Here is a 14409-nt window from a genome sequence, read left to right on the forward strand (position 1 = left end):
GGTTGCAGGGAAAAGTGCCGGGTGTGGTGGAGCTGGAGGGGAGTGTGGAGCGGACAAGGGAGTCACGGAGAGAGTTGTCCCTCCAGAAAGCGGATAAGGGTGGGGAGGGAAAGATGTCTTTGGTGGTGGGGTCGGATTGCAGATGGCGGAAGTGTCGGAGGATGATGCGTTGGATCCGGAGGTTGGTGGGGTGGTACGTGAGGACGAGGGGGATTCTTTTTTGGTTCTTATTGCGTGGACGGGGTGTGAGGGATGAGGTGCGGGAGATGTGGTTGAGGGCGTTCTCAACCACCGAGGGGGGGAAGTTACGGTCCTTGAAAAACGAGGACAACTGAGATGTACGGGAGTGGAATGCCTCATCCTGGGAGCAGATGCAGCGGAGGTGAAGGAATTGGGAATAGGGGATAGCATTTTTGCAGTAAGGTGGGTGGGAGGAGTATTCTCGGTAGCTGTGGGAGTCGGTGGGCTTGAAATGAATATCGGTTTCTAGGTGGTTGCCCGATATGGAGACAGAGAGGTCCAGGAAGGGGAGAGAGGTGTTAGAGATGGTCCAAGTAAACTTAAGGTTGGGGTGGAAGGTGTTAGTGAAGTGTATGAACTGTTCGAGCTCCTCGTGGGAGCACGAGGCGGTTGCCCGATATGGAGACTCTGCTCCTATGATGCTGCTTGGCCTGCTGTGTTCATCCAGCCCTGCACCTTGTTGTCTCGGATTCTCCAGCATCTGCAGTTCCTACTATCTCTGATTCAACCTTTAATCTATGATGTATTCCAGCAAGTGAACACTTTCAACTGGTTAAACTCAGAATCCCTACAGTGTGGAAACAGGCTCTTTGGCCCAACAAGTCCACACCGACCAATTCCCCTATATCCCACCTAATCTACGCATCCCTGAACACTACGGGGAAATTTAGCATGGCCAATCCACCTAGCCTGCACGTCTTTGGACTATGGGAGGAAACCGGAGCACCCAGAGGAAACCTACACGGACACAGGGAGAATGTGCAAACTCTTCACAGACAGTTGCCTGTGGGTGGAATTGAACCTGGGTCTCTGGCACTTTGAGGCAGCAGTACTAACCTCTGAGCCACCACACCACCCCAATTTGAGTAGGTTAGGTGGATTAGCCATGGGAAATGCAAGGATTACAGTCAATTTATTCAAGGTGGAGTTAGATAGATTTTTTGTTTACATGGAAACCAAAAGTTAGTGGGGCAAGTGGTTTTTGGACCACAACCAAATAAACTGTGAACTTATTGAATGGCTTGAAGCAAAATAGCCTCTTCTCCTTTCTGAGTTCTCCACTCTGGTGCAGAAAGCTCAGCTTCACATGGTGGGATTTAAGTAACTGGAATGGATTCCTATTACGAGAGGTTGTATGTCAGGCAAAATACATTACAAATGTACACGTTAGCAAGGAGTAGGTAGAGGCTATTCAGCCCCTTTGCTATACACTAAGGTCATGGTTGATCTGATTATAACCTCAAATTCACATTCCCACCTTAATCTTGATAAGCTTTCACTTCTTTTGCTTGCTAAGAATTTATCTACCACTGTCTTAAATACATTCAAAGACTCTGCTTCCGACAGCTTTTAAGAATCAGAGTTCCAAAGACTCACCACTATCTGCGAGAAAACATTTTGCCACGTAACCATTTAAAATAGGTGACCCCGGTTCTTAAATAGCAGCCCCTTATTCTAGATTTTCCCATGAAAGGAAACGTTCTCTCCACATCTACTCTGACAGGATCCCTCAGGATCATATATACTTCAATCAAGCCACCCATGACTCTTCAAAATTCAGCAGATACAAGCCTTTCCTCATAAAATAACTCATCAATTCCAGGTATGGGTCCGGTAATCCTTCCCTGAACTGTTCTAATAAGTTCACATCCTTCATTTAATAAGGCGAACCAATATCATACAGACCGGTCTCACATTGAAGTGGTGAACTAAGTGAGTAGGAGATGTGCCACAATGCTTGGTGCTTCACTGATACTTACATCTGTGGGCAAAGGATGCAGATTGTCCCTGCTCATGGAGTGTGTCCTGAGATGTTGGTAAATACTTGTCATGTTGAAGAACCAAGGGAGACACAAATGAGCTAGCGACTCACTCAGACCTCTATGTCAGACATTATTGCTGTTTACTTTCTGTTCATTGTCTGGAATAATACAAACGTGCTTATAAATGAGGCGAGATTAGGTAATAATGAGATGTTAATGCATTGGTATAGGCCTCTCACCATTCACGAACAAGAATCTCATCTCACTGTTAAAACATGTTTACTCAGCATTGAGGTTCTCATTTTTTTCTGATTTGGTCATAGTTTACCAACTGACTTACCATTGCCCACATTGGGATAAATCTATCCTAGGACATTATACCATGCCCACTTAATTAGTGGCAGATCAGAAAACTATTACCCTAGAACAATTAGAATTGCTGTAATGGTTATACCACATGGTCCTCAGTTTTAACTCTAGATAGGACAAATATTCTCTCTTCCTCTTAGTATTTCAGATAATCTCTGATTACTTAAAGATGCATGATCAATGGATAATAAAAATAAGGTGTGAACCAAACAGGACTGCTCACATGCCAAATAGCATAAGCAGCAAGTGATCGACAGAGCTAAACAGTCCCACAACCAACACATTAGATCTAAACTCTGCAGACCTGCCACATCCAGTCAGGTATGGTGGCGAACAATTAAACATCTCACTGGAGGAGGAAGAGACTTTACAAATATCCCCATCCTCAATGCTGGAAGAGCCCAACTCATCAGTGCAAAAGATAAGGCTGAAGCAGTCTTCAGCCAGAAATGCTGAGTGGATGACCCATCTCAGTCTCCTCCAGAGATCCCCTGCATTACAGATACCAGTTTTCAGCCAATTCAGTTCACTCCACATGGTATCAATAAATGGTTGCAGGCACTGGATACTGCAAAGACTATGGGCCTTCATAAAATTTCAGCCATAGCACCGAAGACTTGACATGAGGAAAATTGCCCAGGTATGTCCTGTACATAAAAAATAGGAAAAGTCCAACTGGGCCAAGTTCTGCCCCAACAATCTCTTCTTGAACATCAGGAAAGTGATGGAGGTTGTCATCAACAATGCTGAACAATAACCTGCTCAGTGACGCCCAGATTGGGTTTCACCAGGGCCAGTCAGCTCCTGACCTCATTGCAGCCTTGGTTCAAATGCGGACAAAAACGCTGAATTCCAGAGGTGAGGTGAGAGTGACACTCCTTGACATCAAGGTCACATGCAACCAAGTGTGGCATCAAGGAGCCCTAGAAAAACTGGAATCAATAGGTATCGGGAGGCAAACTCTCCAGTGGTTAGAGTCATACCTGGCACATAGGAAGGTGGTTGTGATCATTGGAAACAAGTAATTTCAGCTCCAGGACATCTCTGCAGGAGTTCATCATGGTAATGTCCTTGGCCCAACCATTTTCAGCTGGTGGCTCAGTGGTTAGCACTGCTGCCTCACAGCGCCAGGGGTCCGGGTTCGATTCCACCCTCGGGCGACTGCATGTGTGGAGTTTGCACATTCTCCCCGTGTCTGCGTGGGTTGCCTCCCGCAGTCCAAAGATGTGCAGGCTAGGTGGATTGGCCATGGGAAATTGCCCATATTGTTCAGGGATGTGTGGGTTATGGGGGGGTTGGGTCTGGGTGGGATGGTATGAGGGTCAGTGTGGACTTGTTGGGCCGAAGGGCCTGTTTCCACACTGTAGGAATTCAATGGACCTTCCCTGCATCATAAAGTCAGAAGTGGGATGTTCGCTGATGGTTAACAATGTTCAGCTACATTCACGATTCCTCAGACACTGAAGCAGTTCATCTTCAAATGCAACAAGAACTAAGCAATATCCAGGCTTAGGTTGACAAGTGGCAAGTAACGTTCACACCACACAAATGCCAGGCAATAACCATCCCCAATAAGAGACTATTTAACCACTGCCCCTTGACATTAACTGTCACTGAATCTGCCACTTTCAATATCCTGTGGATTATCACTGACCAGAAGCTCAACTGGACTCACCACATAAACACAGTGGCTGCAAGGACAGTTCAGAGGCTAGGAATACTGCAATGAGTGACTCACCTCCTGACTCCCCAGAGCCTGTCTACTATCTACAAGGCACAAGTCAGGAGTGTGATGGAATACTCCCCATTTGCCTGGATGGGTGTGGCCCCAATAAGACTCAAGAAGCTTAATACCATCCAAGAAAAAGCAGCCCGCTTGATTGGTACCACATCCACAAGCATCCACTCCCTCCACCATCGACGCTCAGTAGCAGCAGTGTGTACTATCTACAAGATGCATTGCAGAAATTCACCAAAGATCCTCGGACAGCACCTTCCAAACCCACAATCACTTCCATCTAGAAGGACAAGTTCCCCTCCAAGCCACACATCATCCTGACTTGGAAATATACCATCGTGCCATCACTGTCACTGGGTCAAAATCCTGGAATTCCCTCCCTAATAGACCCACAGGAGGTGGACTGCAGCGGTTCAAGAAGGCAGCTCAGCGGTTGGAGCAGAATTTGAAAGCACAATTTTAAACATTCATTGGAGAGAACAGCACTGAGAAACTTCAACTAAACGAGGGGTTGGGGTAATGCTCAGATATAGAAATAAAGAAAGAATTATTGAGTGGTGTAAGTGGTTTTGAAGAAACGATGAAATTGGAATGGGAAGCAAATTTCTGCAAGAGAGAAGGATAAACATTAAAGGGGGTCAGTTGAACTTAACTTGTCAGATGGGGAACTGACAGAATTGTACAAGTCAGCTTGATAAATTTCACCACAGGAGGGAATCTTATTCTGTCAGTTTCTCGCTGTGACAGATGGGTTAAAATTAGCCCCAAGGACTTGCATTTATACAGCATTTCTTTATATTTTTCAACAATGTCCCAAAATGCATTTCATTCATGAACTATTTTGTATATTTAAATTGATGATAGATACAAAGACATTGAAGGAGGACAAAAGATACTTATTTGTTTATTTTAATAGCCTCAGTTTCATGGACTCTTTATCCTTAAATGTGATACTGAAAGCTGTCCAATCTAATTTGAAGTCTGATCAATCAGCTTAATGCTATCTTTTAATGGGTATTTTGCTTCACTTATTAGTTACACCATCTGTTTAATGAAACACAAAGGGTAAGTAGTTTGATGTTGCATTTTCTTGGTTAGACCCCTATACTGAGAAGTCAGAAAAACCAATTCCTTTTCTGAAGGGAATCAAACTTGTGTTGAGATACAGCCCTTACTTGAAGTTGACAACATCTTTCCTCTTCACAGCCATGGCTATTCAGGTAATCCTCCTGAGCATTTAAAAAATGCTTAATACAAGAAACATACTGTTCTGCTGCATTAAAAGCATCAGGAGTCCCTGGATTTTACACCTTGCAATGGATGGTGTGGGAACGTAAAAATAACTGTAGCATTTTACAATTAATTCTCAGGGTGTGAGAACATTTTCCTTCACAGATGCTGCCAGACCTGCTGAGCTTTTCCAGCAACTTTGTTTTTGTTCCTGATTTACAGCATCCGCAGTTCTTTCAGTTTTTGCTCAGGGTGAGAGTGTTGGGAGCAAGACCTCCATTTATTGCTAATTGCTAATTGCCCTATGAAGGGTGTCTGCGGAGCTGAGCGACTTGCTAGCTTTTTTCAGAAGGAATTTAAAAGTCAGTCACATTGTTGTGCACCTGCACTAAGCTAGACTTGACTTGGTCGGCAGATTTCTTCTTGTGATTAAGTTGGGTATCTTTGACTCATATATTGATGATCACAATTGTAGATCCTATATTTCTTTTTTCTAAAAAAAAAATAAGATTTTTGAATTAATCAAATCTAAAGTCCCCAGCTGTAGGAGTTGAACTTAAGCATCATCAATCAAATGATTGATTCCATAACATAATCACTATGTCACTGAGCTGTAGTGTTGGTATTACAAAACAGGTCTCTGAAATTGTTAACATAAAGCAGAACTACAGATGCTGAAGGTCTGAAACAAAAATAGAGAAACTCAGCAGGTATGGCAGCATCTGTGGAGAGGGAAACAAATTACCATTTCAAGTCCAGTGACCCTTCTTCAGAACTGAAAGGAATGAGGAAAAGGATGTATACATGCTGAAGAGATAGTAAGAACTGCAGATGCTGGAGTCAGAGATAACACAGTGTGGAGCTGGAGGAACACAGCGGGCCAGGCAGCATCAGAGGAGCAGGAAAGTTGGTGTTTTGGGTCACGACCCTTCTTCAGAAATGGGAAGGGGGAAGCGGCCTGGGAAATAAATAGAGAGGAGGGGTGGGGCTGGGGAAGGTAGGTGGGATGGTGATAGGTGAGTGCAGGTAGGGAGTGGTGGGGATTGGTCAGTGAGGTCCGAGGGCCGGATAGGTAGGAGAGAAGATGGACAGGTTGTGTCAGGTCAAAGAGGCGGGGATGAGAGGGAGGGTTGGACATGGGTTGAAGCCGGGGGTGGGGAGATTCTAAAACTGGTAAAGTCCACCTTTAGGCCATTGGGCTGTAGGCTCCCGAGGCGGAATATGAGGTGCTGCTCCTCCAGTTTGCGGGTGGCATCATTGCGACACTGGAGAAGGGTCAGGATGGACATGTCACCCAGGGAGTGGGAGGGGGGAGTTGCAGTGGTTCGTGACTGGAAGATGTTGTTGTTTGCTGCAAACAGAGCGCAGGTGCTCTACAAAGCATTATCCAAGCCTCTGCTTGGTCTCACCAATGTAGAGGAGGCCACATCAGGAGCAGTGGATACAGTAAATCATGTTGACAGATGTGCAGGTGAACCCCTGTCTAATGTGGAAGGTTTGTTTTGTGCCTTGGATGGAGTTGAGGCAGGAGGTGAAGGGGCAAGTGTAGTACTTCCTGCAGTTGGAGGGAAAGGTGCCGGGGGTGGTGGGGTTAGTGGGGAGTGTGAAGTGGACGAGGGAGTCACAAAGTGAGTGGTCCCTACGAAAGACAGATAGAGGTGGGGAGGGAAATATCCCTTTGGTTATATATGCTGAAGATAGGGGCTGGTGCAAAGGAGGTAAAGACGGAGCCCAGAGAGAAAGAAAGACAGTTGAACAGACAAATGGGTTGTAGTGATTGGAATCAGGTTGACCTCATTGACTACAAGATCATTGATTGGAGTTGTTAACCTGGGCCAATCAGGAAAGCCCCAGCTGACTAATATATCCAGGAGATGAGAATCTCCTGAGTCCAGGTGACTGACTCCTTGCTCGCTAATCACAGCTAGTATACTGTACACAAGTAAATAAAGGGTGACATGGTGACAGGACCCAGCCTCTATGCAGTTATTTCAGGGATGGATAATGGTAAGCCAGGCAAGGAGGAAAGCTAATACTGTGTCCACGACAGTTACTAATCTCATCTTATTTAGGGATCTCCCCACCCCTCCATCAGTCTCCGAGCTCACAGACCCCCAACCCCTTACAGCCTGTTCTACCTCCTTCCCAAACTCCATAAACAGGATGGCCCAGGCAGACCTGTTGTTTTTGCCTGCTCCTGCCCCACGGAACTTATCTCTTCCTACCTTGACTTGATTTTTTTTTTATTTTCCCCTTCTCCATCCCTTTCCATGTACATCTGTGATTCTTCTTCAGTTTCAGAATTTTCAGCTTGAGGGCTCCAGCCGCTCCCTCTTTACTATGGAGCTGCAATCATGTCCATTCCCCCATCAGGATGGTCTCAGGGCTCTCCGCTTCAGCCTGGGGAGAAAAGGCCTGAACTGTCCCCATCCACCACCACACTCCGCTGCTTGGCCGAGCTCATCCTCACCCCGAACAACTTCTCTTTTTTAACTCCTCTCACTCAGGTCAAAGGTGTGACCATGGCAACCCACATGGAGCCCCTGTAATGCCTGACTGTTCGTGGGGTATGTGGAATAGTCCTTATTCCAATTCTATTCAAGTCCTTCACCACAACTCTCTCTCTGGTAGACTGATGACATCATCGGTGCTGCTTCCCTCTTGATTTTGGAATTGGAAAAATTTATAAATTTTGCTTCCAATTTCCACCCTGCCCTCCCCTTAACCTGGTCCATCTCTGACTCCTCCTTTCCCTTCCTCAACATCTCTGTTTCCATTTCTGGGGATAGACTGGCCACCAATATCCATTTGGAACACACCCACTCCCATCCTTACACCCTGCTTTCTGTAAGGACTCCGTTCCATTCTTCCAGTTTCCATCCCATCTGTTCCGATGATGCTACCTTCTGCAGGGGGGCAATAGAAATGTCTACTGTTTTTATCAACCCAGATTCCCCAGCACCATGGTTTACAGGACCCTCAACCATGTCCAACCCATCTCCCACATTCCTGCTCCCACCCTCTGTCTTCCCTCCCACAACAATGAAAGGGTCCCCTCTGTCCTCACTTACCACCCCAACAGCATCCACATCCAAAGAATCATAAGCTGCTATTTCCACCACCTCTAGGCCAATGCCACTACCAGACACGTATTCCCCTCCCCTCCTTTGTCAGCATTTTGCAGGGTTCATTCCGTCTGGGACACCCTGGTCCATTCCCGCTTCACTCGCAAGACTTCCCAACATCCCCAAGACACCTTCCCATGCAGTCACAGAAAATGCAAAAGAAGAGATGTGTGGAAGAACTTGCCCATTTCCCACCTCCCTCCTTATGATCCAAGGACCCAGGCACACCTTCCAGGTGAAGCAGCAATTTACCTACACTTCACTCCATCTGGTCGGCTGTATTTGGTGTTCACAATGTGGCCTCCTCTGCACTGGGGAGATAAAACACAGACTGGCATCAACTCTGCAGAACACCTATGTTCTGTCCACTAAAATGACAAAATTTCCTGTTCCCTGAAACTTAAGCACACCACTGTGTTCCCCAGTCAACGTTTCTGCCTTGGACTTGCTGCAGTGCTCCAGTGAGACTCAGAGCAAGCTGGAAGCACAGCACCTCATTTTCTGCTTGGGGACCCTGCAACCTTTAGGAGTTAATGTCGAGTTCAGTAATTTTAGACCCTGACTACCACATTCCATGTTCATACACACATACACATATACCCACACACACACACACACCCCTACATACACACACACACACCCACACACCTGCACACACACACCTGCACACACACACATACACACACACCTAAATACACACACACATACACACACCAGGTCTGCTCATGACATGGGCTGCTTTCAGTCTGGCCAGCCCATGTTATGGTACACTTTAACTGTGTTTCTTCCTCCCTGGCTTACTAGCATCCAGGCTCTGTCTCTACCTACTCACCTATGAGCGGCATGGTGGCTCAGTGTTTAGCACTGTTGTCTCACAACACCAGATGCCCACATTCAATTCCAGCCTCGGGTGACTGTGTGCAGTTTGCACATTCTCCATGTGTCTGTGTGGGTTTCCTCCCACAGTCCAAAGATGTGCAGGTTAGGTGGATTGGCCATGGGTAATGCAGGATTACAGGGATGGAGTGGGTCTGAGTGGGATGCACTTAGGAGAGTTGGTGTGGACTCGATGGACTGAATGGCCTACTTCCACACTGTCAGGATTCTATGAATTCCTTTCCCTACTCCCCACCCCTGTCTTCAGCAAGTTTCCTATCTTTTCCTAGCTACTATCGGGTTTGAAAAAGGGTCTTTGGACTCAAAATGACAACTCTGCTTTCTCTCTACAAAAGCTACCAGACCTAATGAGTTTCTCCAACAATTTCTGTTTTTGCCTGCAAAAATTGTCATTGGGTTGTGATGTAATACTTTGGAAAAATCTGAACACAAATGTTTGTTTTCTTTATTTACACAAGACCCAATTATATGGAGATTCTAATTAATTTGGATTCGAAGGAGTATTTGTTCTGTGCTTTTTTTAAAATATTTGTGCAAAACAGGTGTGTTATACCTGGACTTGCAAAAACATGAGGTGCCATTAAAAAAATTAATAGGCAAGATAGGGATCAGGGAGTTGAGGATAATGTATTAACACAGGTAGAGAACTGGTTAACAAACAGAGAGGGGTGACAGTACATAAATGGGACATTTTCAAGTAATCAGGCAGTAAATAGTGGAGTCCACAAGGTAGAGTGCTGTAGCCTCCAGCTTTTATAATTGACATTGATGACTTTGATGAAGCATCAGAAAGTAAAATATCTAGGTTTGCTGATGATACAAAGCCAGATGGAAAGGTAAGTTGACAGAGAGGCTGCAAAGAATTATAGACAGGGTAAATAGGTGTAGACAGGATAGACTGGTTACAGATAGGCTACTTCATAAGGTAAGAGGTTTCGATGGTATATATTAGCATGGATAAAGGATTAGCAGACTAATTAGAATTAGAATCCCTACAGTGTGGAAACAGGCCCTTTGGCCCAACAAGTCCACACTGAACCTCACAGCATCCCACCCAGATCCATCCCCCTAATATACACCTTCTACCTCCCTGAACACTATGGGCAATTTAGCATGGCTAATCTGCCTATCTTTGGACTGTGGGAGGAAACCCACGCAGACAATGTGCAAACTCAACACAGTCAGTCACCCGAGGCTGGAATCGAACCCAGGTCCCTGGTGCTGTGAGGCAGCAGTGCTAACCACTGTGCCACCATGTCACCCAAATGGAAGATAGATTCAGGATAAAGGGATCACTGTTTGGGCCACAATTGATTGCAATATATATTAATGACCTGGCTGAGGAAAGTGAATATATTGAGGCACAAAAGTAGGTAGGAAGGCAAGTGGAGAGGATGACAGGGGGATAAAGACAGGTTATGCAAATGGGAAATAAAAATGGCAGATAGAATAGAATATCCTTTCTTGTCACGTGTACTCCAGTACAGATGTGCAGGAGTATCGTGAAAAGTTTTACAATGTCATCTCTTATGACACCATCTTAAGTACAAGTACCTTGGTACAAACCTTAGATACAAAAACAGGAATAAAAAGAAAAGTCCACTTTTGACTCCAACATCTGTGTAGATTTTTTAATTTCCCCATTTTAAAATCGTTACTTTTGAAGGTTTATTGTGAAATTATTAATTTATGAACAATACGAATCAATGTATGAGCAGATTGAATGTCTATTATAATAGATTTATTTTCTCACACTCAGCTTGTAGAGGGGAACTTTGCTCTGTTTTGCACTTATGCTGCTGATCTTCGACACCATTATCAAAACATCGTACTTGTGATTCTGGTATGTTTATTTTTAACATTTTGTTTTCCTCTTCATGCAAACACTTGCACTTAACACTGTCACATATTTGAAGAAGAGGGCATTTCTTGAAGTAGCAATAGAATAAAAAGAATGAATTTAATCCTGAAACATTTTAGTCAGGATCTAAGTTTGTCTGCATTTGGAATTAATCATTACATAGAAGGCTGACCCAGGATATGACTGAATCTGATCATGGAATTTGGCAGTATTGCAGTCCTGGACATGAAAATTTTGAAATTGACAATAGTATAACAAACTTCCTTGGGACTGATATTATTGCAGTGAGAATTGTGAAGTTCGTACTGTACTAAGTATTTTCGTTGGTGACATAGAGTCATACAGCATGGAAACAGACACTTCAGTCTCCCCCGCAACTCGTCCATGCCAACCACGTTCCCAAACTAAACTAGTCCGACCTGCCTTCATTTAACCCATATCCCTCCAAACCTTTCCTATTCATGTATTTATCCAAATGTCTTTTAAATGTTGTAACTGTACCTACATCCACACTTCCTCCAGCCGTTCATTCCACACACTAACCACTCTCTGTGTAAAAAGGTCGCCCCCCCCCCCCCCCCAATATCCTTTTTAAATCTTTCTCCTCCCACCTTAAAAGTATGCCCCCTAGTTTTGAACTCCCCCACCTTAGGGAAAAGACCTTTGCTATTCACTTTATCTATGCTCCTGCAGACTTTATAAACCTCTCAACTCCTATGCTCCAGTGAGAAAGGTCCCAGCCTTTCCAGCCTATGTTTAGAATTTAAACTCTCCCTTCCTAGCAACATCCTAGTAAATCTTTTCTGAATCCTCTCCAGTTTAATAATATCCTTCCTATAACAGGGTGACCAGAACTGCACACAGTACTCCTGAAGAGGACTCACCATAGTCCTGTACAACCTCAACATAACATCCCAACTTCCATACACAAAGGTCTGAAAAATTAGGACAAGCATGCAAAAATACCATCTCAACTATCTTGTCTGCCTCTGATGCAAATTTCAAAGAATTATGTACCTGAATCTATAGGTCACTCTGTTCTACAACACTACCCAGGGCCCTACCATTAACTATATAAGTCCTGTGCTTATTTGTTTTACCAAAATGCAGTATCTCACATTTATCCGAAATCAAACTCCATCTGCCACAACTAAACCTATTGACCAAATTGATCAAGATCTCTTTGTAATTTTAGATAACTTTCTTCACTGTCCACTATACCACCAATTTTGGTGTCATCTGCAAACTTACCAACCATGCCTCCTATATTCTCATCCAAATCATTTATATAAATGACAAACAAAAGTGAATCCAGTACCATTCCCTGTGGAACACTGCTGGTCATAGGGATTCAGTCCAAAAAACCCTCCACCACCACCCTCTGTCTCCTAGCATAGAGCCAATTTTGTGTCCAATTGGCAGGCTCACCCTGAATTCTATGTGATCTAACTTTACTAATGTGTCTACCAATTTGTAGATATAGGAGATAATTCACTTAGTGAATTCATAGTGTTCTGAATACTTATGATTTTGAAGGTTTTTGATTAAATACAAAATTGTTAACAAAATTAGTACTTTCTGCAGACAATATTTTTTTTAAATTGTGGATTTTATTGTGGTGTGCTTTATTCATGTTTCTCAAACAACAGATCATCATTAAATCTGGATTGATCACGTGAATCATTTTGTTTTCCATTGTAGATAACTGCTGTGATGATTGTTCCTTTTTGGCAATGTTTTCTGCGGAGATTTGGGAAGAAAACTGCTGTTTACTTTGGTAGTACTGTATGTACCAATTTTTTTCATTTCAACTTTGTACTTTGGAATATTGATTTTCTTTATTGAAATATACTAACTCCTCAATGAGGAACACAACCCATAAAAAGACAACATCCCTAATACCTAAGGGCTAAAGGGCTAACTTACCATTGGCCATGGAGCACACTGCTCCTGGGCCCAGTAACGGGCATGAACCTGGATCTGCTGGATGTCTGTTCCATGTACAATTGGGTGCAAAATCCAATTGGAGAATACATAGAGGCTGTTGATGTTGAATCAATGTTCATGAAAATTTAGACTTTAGCATTCACAGAGAGAAGTGATCACTGATGTGATGGGTATACAAACTTTCTGTACTGTGTGAGCTGCTGGTCATGATGAAACTTGGAGCCACTATCTTCTTTCAGTCTAGGAAACAACAGGGCCTGCTTGGTGCAGTGTGGCCTTTCTCATTCTCTAATTTATCTGCAAAGTCTTAGGGTATAAAAAAAAATTCTTCTTGAGCACTAAAAGACACAATGAAACAGCACCATTAACCCACTGTGTATTAAAAACGAGAAGTTGGATCCTAAAACAAATTGCAAACTTCTGTTTTATTTTGTTGTACTTTTCTCTGTTTATAGTGGTTAATTCCATTTTTATGCTTGATGGCTTCTCTTCCAAACAATCTCATTGTAGCCTATGTGGCGGCAGTTTCCTCTGGTCTGAGTATTGCTTCATTTTTTCTGTTACCATGGTAAGTAACATTGATTTATTTCCTTTTTTTGAATTTATACATACAACTGTTGATGTTGTAACATTATCTTCACACCCTCAAATCTAAGACATATTATGACTGAGACAGGAGGAGTGCATAGTTTCTCTGTCTGATCTCACTGCTCTACAGGTTACAACATAATTGTTATTGTTTTACATAGTTCCTGATAGTGCCAATTGTATGATTTCTTTGTATTGAAATTAGAAAATAATTAGCCATCAATCAAGTCTCTAAAATAAGCAAAGAAAATTATAAAGTCATACAGTTGTACAGCAGAGAAACAGATCCTTTGGTCCAACTCGTCCAGGCCAACCAGATACCCTAAATTAATCTAGTCCCATTTACCTGCATTTGACCCACATCCATCTAAATCCTTCCTATTCATGTACCTATCCAGATGCCTTTTAAATGTTTTAATTGTATGAGCTTCCGCCACTTCCTCTGGCAGCTCACTCCATACACTCACCTCTCTGTCTGAAAAAGTTGCCCTTCAGGTCCCTTTTAAATCTTTCCCCTCTCATCTTAAACCTATGCCCCCTAGTTTTGGGCTGCCCTAACCTGGGAAAAAGACCTTGGCTATTTACCTTATCCATGCCCCTCATGACTCTATAAACCTCTATAAAGTCACCCCTCAGCCTCTGATGCTGCAG

At 43.6% G+C, this 14409-nt stretch overlaps 2 protein-coding genes across 2 annotated transcripts in view; one reads left to right on the forward strand and one right to left on the reverse strand.

Annotated features, from left to right (window-relative positions):
* Positions 1 to 14409, reverse strand: part of fkbp1b (FKBP prolyl isomerase 1B) — a 249948-nt gene that overhangs the window by 179715 nt on the left and 55824 nt on the right. The gene's annotated exons all lie outside the window — the stretch shown is intronic.
* Positions 1 to 14409, forward strand: part of LOC109918852 (sodium-dependent lysophosphatidylcholine symporter 1-like) — a 73228-nt gene that overhangs the window by 45436 nt on the left and 13383 nt on the right. The window contains exons 5-9 of the mRNA XM_048597119.1: positions 1844 to 1854; positions 5209 to 5330; positions 11122 to 11205; positions 12925 to 13008; positions 13626 to 13738. Of these exons, the coding sequence (XP_048453076.1) occupies positions 1844 to 1854; positions 5209 to 5330; positions 11122 to 11205; positions 12925 to 13008; positions 13626 to 13738 (414 nt within the window). The remainder of the gene's footprint in view (positions 1 to 1843; positions 1855 to 5208; positions 5331 to 11121; positions 11206 to 12924; positions 13009 to 13625; positions 13739 to 14409) is intronic.

The sequence above is a fragment of the Rhincodon typus genome, chromosome 5 (assembly GCF_021869965.1).
Source record: "Rhincodon typus isolate 14 chromosome 5, sRhiTyp1.1, whole genome shotgun sequence".
Lineage (NCBI taxonomy): Eukaryota > Metazoa > Chordata > Chondrichthyes > Orectolobiformes > Rhincodontidae > Rhincodon > Rhincodon typus.